Consider the following 7,795-nt stretch of genomic DNA (forward strand, 5'->3'; position numbering starts at 1 on the left):
TCTAAATTTGTTGCTTTATTTCCTTTCAACTTTAATGGTATGAGTTGTGTGTATTGAAAAAGAACTCTACACTTTCATTTTCTAATATATTAAATTCAATCAGATTAAAAATTATTTACACACAATCATTAGCTATTAGATTACGGTTAAGCCTATGTTTTATGTGATATCAAATATATATTTATATTTAAAAATATCATTTGATGGCTAGTTTTTTTTAATGTATTTATTACAAAAAGAAATCTCCTTACTAAATGTCAACAATCTAACAAACTAATAGAATTAGTATATCGTGAGGAATACATATTTACAAGCCAGTGCTCATTTCTTCTCATGATGATAATGCAATACCACACCGCGTTTTAAACACCTAATTAAAATAACTATATATTAACTATGTTGTTATAGAAATATTCAAAATGGCATCTGACATGTTCTTCTTCTTCATAAAAAAGTGAAAATTCACATTACAACAAATTGATAGTTTGTATCAGCAGAGTTTACACAAGCTGCAACCCTGTAGTCTCTATAGGCAACGCAATCATCTCCTCCAGCTTGGTTTATGTACTGACTCCACCTGCCTTGTTGGAAAAGCAACAGTTGTATGAGAAGGAGAAGGGTCTTTCTCTCTATATGTATGAACCTCCTACTCATTCAAAACAATTACAAAAAATCATTTAATCAAAGTGAATCACTAGAAGGGCCTACTGTTATAAGAAAGAAGAAAGACTTACACAACGAAATGGGTAATCGTCAGCTTCAAGCATGTGAACAATTTGACCCATCTTTGGTCGCTTAATGACATCCAAGTCTATACAGCGCAAACAAACCAGCAAAGCTCGCTTCAGAGATCTTGGAGAGGGTTTAATCTCAATTAAAGGATCGACTAGCTCATCGCCACGACGACTTGTTACCATTCCCTTAAACCAGTCAACCAAGTTCATCTGATGCACATCAAACAAAAAAGCAATAAGAACTCATATAGTGGGCAGAAATAAAACCTGATGAAAAATAATCATGGAATCACCTCTGCAGGTGGTCTGGAATAATCAATAGGACTTCTTCCTGTAATTAGCTCCATTAGTAGCATCCCAAAGCTATACACATCACTGCATTCATTGAGCATTCCTGTACTTGCATACTCAGGTGAAACATATCTGTACAAAATGTAATTTCATTCACGTCAATGTGCAAGAAAACTTTATGCCATAAGATATAACTGAAGAAGAACTAACCCAAATGTTCCCATTACACGCGTTGTGACATAGCTTTTCTCTGAGCCTAAGAGTTTGGCCAGTCCGAAATCAGATACTTTGGCATTCCAATTTTTGTCCAAAAGAATGTTACTGGATTTTACATCTCGGTGCACAACTTTGGGTTCTAAGCCTTCATGCAAGTAGGCTAATCTGATTCATGTTATAATAATACGTTTTTCACTTTTGTATATTAATACAAGGGAGATACTTTAGGATATTATATGGTATTGAATATAACGAAACAGGGAAACGAGGAAAACACACCCTTTGGCGGTTCCAACAGCAATCCTCATTCGTATATCCCATGTCAAGGGGCTAACAGGGCCTACATCCCCATGTAGCCACTGCTCCAAATTTCCATTATCAACGTATTCATAAACAAGCATCCTGAGTGGTCAGCAAAAGTGACATACCATTTACATTTGAATCAAAAAAGACATTATTACAACAAAAGAAAATAATACAAGTCATGTGGACACAACATTTTACCTCTTAGCACCTTGTGCACAGTATCCAACTAAACGTACCAAATTCTTATGCCTCACTTTTCCAATGGTCTCAACCTCCACCTTAAACTCTTTCTCTGCTTGGCCCCTACAAAAATAACAGAATAGCCACAATAAATTTCAGTTGGCCTTTAATTTGCTAGGTGATGAGGAAGGAAAAGCACATTATAAATGTTGCATTATTGGAGGTAAGATAATCTAGAAATATCGGATTACTTGAATTATAAAAATAATTTCAGATCCATTATGAAGTATTGAAATACTACCGAGCTAGACGAACGAGTGTAAAAGTTTCCAGCATGAAACGCACTAATTGTTTGATATACTATTTTGAACCCCCCCAAAACCACCCTTAGTCTGCTCAGTCATGAATAATTGAATTTCTGTGTTACTTTTTCGCTTGCGGTAATACGAAGTTAGCTACACCCAATAGTCGTCGAGCTGGCCTACCTAGTTCACGGTCAATGATGACGTTGCTTCTATTTTATTTTAGTCTTTTAGACATGTTTTTTGGATTAAATGATGTGCCTGGTAATGTTTTTGGGAATAATGATTTCACAAAGAATATATCACTTTAAAGTAGGTTTTGAATCTTACTGATTAAATGTTTTTGGGGAATTGATTTTATCATGTGCTGTCATACTTTAATAAAAAAATATAAAAAAAGATCAATAAAGAAAATTAAAGTAAAAGTTAAGAGAAGTTTTTTGTTTATATATATAACGGAAAAAAAAAGATTAAAGAGGAAAGTAACATTACCCTTTCCCGGCCAGCAGAAAAGTAACAAAGAAAACAAAATCAAATTGCAAAGTGCCCATTTTCTTTTCCTCATACTCCGCCAAACAAATTTTACCAACAATTATATATGGGATCCATAGCTTATAGCTATTCCACCTAAACTCTTATTATCATGGTCATTATTTCCCCTAATCATTCAATTCCATACGCGACCCTATATTTTTCCGTTAACAAGTCTCAAAGTCTTTTGGATTATGCAACATAGACAGCATAAAGCCAGGATAGTCACACATGTTTCATGTGTATAATGATTAAAAAAAAAAGGAAAAACCAATGTGAATTATTTTTTTTATATACAATGAAGTAATTTATTTTCTTTTTCCTATTGAATAGAAGTATATAAATATATAATACTAGTAAATACGGAACTCTCACCACTTCACCATTGAGTCCCACACCACATGCATCAAGAAGAAAAATGATTTTTATGTCAATGACGAAGTGAGTATAAACAAAATATTTTAATAATTAACAAAAATATTAAGTTTATATTAACAATCAATAATTAAATCAATCATATATTTATATATATTGAAATATTTTTTTTTATAAATTTTTAATGTATATTTTATAAGAAGCATAGAGTTGCCAAAAGATGGTCTCATAAATTAATCATATAGTAGTTTGTACTTTTATAGGTGGTAATTAAAACTTAGAAGAAAATTAACCATGCAGAGCACAAGAGAATAAGGAGAAGCTTGACGAGTTAGAGATGAAATTAATTGAACGTACTTGTTGTTAAGAAGATTCTTGACAGCGACGATAGAACCGTCGCCAAGAACACCTCTGTACACAATCCCATACCCTCCTTCTCCGATCACATTCCCTTCCGCAAACCCATCCGTCGCTTCTTCCACTTCTGACATGCTGTACCACCGCCCCCACCCTATGTTCGGCGAAGACTCCACCGACTCCTCCTCCCTCCTCTTCTTACTCCCTTTTATTATTCCCTCAACCTTGATCTCACATTCCTCCTTCTCCTTCTTCTGCTGCTTCTGTTCTTGCTTCCGATTAGGATCAACATCAACGACCGTGTCTTCTTCTTCTTCTTCTTTTTCCATTTTGAGATGATCCGCGAGATCCAATGCATTAACCTCCACAATCTCCTTTGAAACCAGTGGGATCCCGCCTGAGCTGTGCTTCACTCGCATTTTCCCCTTCTTCGAGCTTCTGCTGCTACGCCAAAAGCACACATAAATCACGATCAACAATGCCACCACGATCGCCAAAAAAACCATCACTAACACGTACAGCTTCAGACCTAAAAATGTAGTTCGGTTGGTCAGCTCCGGCAGAGCACCAGCGGTGGATTCCGTGGAGGTTGCTGCCATTGCTGCGAGTGAGGCGGTGTAGTGAATTCTCTCGGGAATCGGGAGTATCTGTGGTCGTTAATTAAGAGCGTTTGGCTTCTGAGAAAACTATAATGAGATGGGATGGTTGGAATTTGGAAAAGGAAAAGAGAAAGGAAAAGAAAAAAAGAAGAGTGGGGTTTCAACTTTGAAGTTTCATCATCAACGGATATAATAAAGACTAAAGCAGAAAAGGCCAATGGAAACAGAGTTCATTTTCAGTTGTTATGTTTTAAGCTTGGAATGGCACTTTATTTACCGAAATGCCACTCCTATCCCTGCTTGCCAAATGCCATTTCAATTGTTCCCATTAGGACGGACCATTATAAATTAATGAGTCATCAATCAACACGTTATCCTTTCTAATTCCACTGTCCATGTCAGGTTAATGAAAGAAAGAACGACTGAAGAAGAATTTGACGAGTAAAGCGCGCATTTCAAATGTAGGAATCCTAAGTAATTATTATTCTTACCATGTACGTAGAAATTACAGGATTCAATTGTTGGACCACCGTAGTCATATAAAGGAATTGATGGGTTGAGGCTGAACGTTGAAGTTGGAGAGCACGTGTCTTGATCTTATTTTCACATCAAAAGCTTTGAAGTACTGTAATGGATGTTCGCACGTAATAATTCGCTGTAATTTTAGTGAAATTCCTGTACTTGGCTCTATATATATGTACATGTCAATTTGATTAATTGACTGAACAGAGATTCCAAGTAAACGTGATTATCCAACGTAACTCACCACCAAACCATTGCTTTACAATTCGCCATTTAATAATATTGCTTTTAATTCCCTCAATAATGAATTTCACCAACAACTAACCCTGTTCTTCTCAAGAATTCCAGTATGCTAATTAGAATAACTAAAGATACAAGTCTTTGTCTATTAATTTTTTGGGTCGACATCTGTCTCCTACCGTTGTATTCATGGAATAAGAATCTCCATTCAACTCCAGTGACAGTGCCAAGCTCATTTACTTGCTGATTTCCAATTTTGCCATATACTCAAGCTAACAAGGTTGAGGAATAAACGGAGCTTATTAAAGTAACAAAAAGTAATTCTATCAACAAGGAAAATTTAGGAGTTAATTTAATTAGATTGGGTGTAAGTAACCCGTGACCCCACTTCAATTGGATATGTAATGACAAACATGGTGCACAATACAAAGTGATGAGTTTTCTTTTCAAATACTTGTCCATTATGATAGTTGATCAGTGAATCAAGCATGTTATATTTGCATATGTATGTGCATATTAATATCATAATAGGCGTCTCCTAAAGTTGCGAGTAGTGCCTTGGTAAGTCTTAACAAGCACGCCAACTCCAATGCCAATGCCAATGCAAACACTCAGACCAATTCCAACACCTACTCTCACACCTGCATTGAACCATGACACCTCTCCATCTTCTTCTTCAGCAGCAACATATGCTCTTCTTTGGTACAAATCAATGTTGTTATCCTCCTCTTCAGGCTTTTCACTCATGTTATCTGCAGCCTTTAATTAGTACAAGAATTGCCATGCAACTATTATTAGTAAGAATAAAATAAAAGAAGGAAATAAAAGCAAAACCCCTTTCACTTGTTAACCTGTAAAGTGAATGTCGAAGGAGCACTTGTCTCGTTTTCCAGGTTTGTAGAGAATGTCCCCATCCTTGTGTGTTTTATCTGAGAACTAAGGTGGAGGGTCTTTGTTAAGACAATTGGAGTATCCAAGAAGGACCCAGCAATGTAGACCTCTATTGTAGGTAAAGTTGAACCTGGCAACATGAATTTCTTGCTCTTGAAGAAACTAGTTCCAGGAATTATAATTGACTCACAGTTCATGCTCCATCTTTGTCCATTAACAGATCCATTGCTATTGCATAATTCTAAGACCCCAGAAACCAACAGAACATCTTTGTCAAACACTTCAAACTTAACATTACTACTCATCTTAATACTATCTGTGCTTACAAATGTCACTTCTTTTGATTTCTTATCTACTCTATCTCTTTTGAGAAGGCTTGAAACACCCTCGGATTGCATAGTAGCGCGGACGCCATTAACTTTGAGAAGTGTGCCAGGATTTGATGAAATACATTTCAGTTTGAGAACTTCGGGAGCAGAATTATCAAGATCAGATTTGCAAACTCTGACTAAAAATACTCTTATGTCAAAGCAGGGCAATGATTGATCCCTTATGGAGAATGGATGTTTATTCTGCCTTGAAACTCTATGTATATTTCCATTAGCCTTGTAACAATTCTCCATTGCTACCCATTCACTTGGTTTCTTTCATTTTTGTTCTCGATTGCTATATGGAAGTAGCAACCGTATAAGAACCCTGCAATTGTATACCATTACTAAGCCACTGTACTAAGTTTATTATACACAACAATTTAATTAGCTTGAAAGTAAAAGAGATATTTACAACTTATAACAAATGAAGAAATCACTGGAACTTGAAAGAAAGGATAGGAGTCATCCAAAGAAGAAATACAAACAAATCATGAAATGCAAAATGCAAAATGCAAGCAACGCCACATGAATCAGATAAAGCTACCACTAGCATGAATGATGTAGATCGGAATTAATGAAATCATGTTAATAGAATCATTTAAAGGCAACACTACTCACCGCAATGAAAAGAAACCAAACTTGATCCTCCGCTACCAGAGAAAACAAAATGAAGCTTTTTGTGTTAACAGAGGAGAATCTAGGAAGCAACCCTAAGTCGTGAAACGAAATAGAATATTAGGGCCAATAGATTTGGGATTATGATTGTGAATGTAATCGTTTTGTGTATCGGGGAAACGGAGATTGAATCTGCGAGGTAGAGGTTCTTACTTGGCAGGGTCGTTGTACGTAGGTAGTTACGCACACTAATTTTGTGAAAAAGAAACATTACAACACAAGGCAACGCGTTTCTTAAAATGGCTAATTACATCCGATTGATTCGACCATTCATTGGGGATACTGTCTGTTAGTTAGTTGTCACTTGTTAGTTTAATGGAGAAAAATTAAACTATTTACAATTTCAGTCAATCACCATATCTTACAAATAATAATAATAATAATAATAATAATAATAATAATAAAATCTTGTATGGGAGTAAATTTCTATTATGGTTTCTAAAATTTATAGGATTCTTTTGGTTTTCGAAGTTTCAATTTCATTATAATAGTCTCCCAAATTCACCTCTAGACACCATAGTGGTCTCTGAGCATATTTCTGGCGCTGAGTTAGCCGTTCTAGTAATAACGTATATAACATCCCGTATTTTTAAAAATCTAAACTAATATATGTTTCGTATCCTGCACGGGATAATACATAAAGTTATATAAATCTTTTATTAAAAAATTAAACAACAAATATATATAGCAATTATTATTATAAATATTTTATAACTTGAAAATATTAAAAATAATTAGTATTTGTCTTCATCAATTTGGATTGGTTGAATGGTCATCTCATTTGTCTGTTTAAGTAATTATTTGGAATTCGATCTCGTCTTGTATGTGTGTGTAACAATTCATTAATTAACGGCAGACCTTCAATAAATAGTGTAACACCCTACTATGCAGAGTTTTACGCTTAAGTCGTAAAACAGAGGTAGTGTGGTGTTACAGACCTCTAATAAAAAAATATTTACATATCATAGTGAAAAGAGATAATATACTAGGAGTCTTGAAAAATGGGTAAAACAAAATTCAAAAATAAAAAACGCAACACTCAAGAAACGGAATTACTTGCGTGTTAAGAAACCTAAAAGTTAAGGATAGGAATAAGCAAAAGAGTCACAAGAGTGCCAATAATACAGAGAAACTAGCTCCTGACTCAGCCTGCGAAGGCAAGGCTGGCCGGAGAATATTTACATATATATATACATAAGTATCCC

The 7,795-nt window shown here is 35.0% G+C and overlaps 2 protein-coding genes across 3 annotated transcripts; both read right to left on the reverse strand.

The window, feature by feature from the left end:
- Positions 1–247: 247 nt before the first annotated feature.
- On the reverse strand, positions 248–4,125 carry LOC112766187 (probable receptor-like serine/threonine-protein kinase At4g34500). Of its 2 annotated transcripts, none has more exons than XM_025812074.3 (7): positions 3,293–4,125; positions 1,746–1,850; positions 1,521–1,643; positions 1,236–1,406; positions 1,028–1,157; positions 735–944; positions 248–577 (listed from the first exon to the last, which is right to left on the reverse strand). In XM_025812074.3, the coding sequence occupies exons 1-7, from the start codon at positions 3,889–3,891 to the stop codon at positions 542–544; spliced, it is 1,374 nt and encodes a 457-aa protein (XP_025667859.1). In that variant the 5' UTR covers positions 3,892–4,125; the 3' UTR covers positions 248–541. The 2 variants fall into 2 exon arrangements, with proteins under 2 accessions (XP_025667859.1, XP_025667858.1); XM_025812073.3 differs by having other exon boundaries at positions 248–646.
- Positions 4,126–4,979: 854 nt separating this feature from the next.
- LOC112766188 (uncharacterized protein At1g01500-like) lies at positions 4,980–6,799 on the reverse strand. The gene is made up of 3 exons (XM_025812075.3): positions 6,534–6,799; positions 5,505–6,240; positions 4,980–5,412 (listed from the first exon to the last, which is right to left on the reverse strand). Exons 2-3 carry the CDS (start codon positions 6,165–6,167, stop codon positions 5,176–5,178), a joined length of 900 nt encoding a protein of 299 aa, XP_025667860.1. The 5' UTR covers positions 6,168–6,240; positions 6,534–6,799; the 3' UTR covers positions 4,980–5,175.
- Positions 6,800–7,795: the final 996 nt, after the last annotated feature.

This window comes from Arachis hypogaea, chromosome 17, assembly GCF_003086295.3.
Source record: "Arachis hypogaea cultivar Tifrunner chromosome 17, arahy.Tifrunner.gnm2.J5K5, whole genome shotgun sequence".
NCBI lineage: Eukaryota > Viridiplantae > Streptophyta > Magnoliopsida > Fabales > Fabaceae > Arachis > Arachis hypogaea.

Coding starts and splice junctions, on each gene's coding strand:
- LOC112766187 (XM_025812073.3), bottom strand. CDS start 3,891: ATGGCAGCAACCTCCACGGAATCCACCGCTGGTGCTCTGCCGGAGCTG. Junction 1,407..1,520: donor GCTGTTGGAACCGCCAAAGG/GTGTGTTTTCCT, acceptor AACATGAATCAG/ATTAGCCTACTTGCATGAAG. Junction 647..734: donor ACGATTACCCATTTCGTTGT/GTAAGTCTTTCT, acceptor TTGAATGAGTAG/GAGGTTCATACATATAGAGA.
- LOC112766188 (XM_025812075.3), bottom strand. CDS start 6,167: ATGGAGAATTGTTACAAGGCTAATGGAAATATACATAGAGTTTCAAGG. Junction 5,413..5,504: donor CTTCGACATTCACTTTACAG/GTTAACAAGTGA, acceptor TACTAATTAAAG/GCTGCAGATAACATGAGTGA.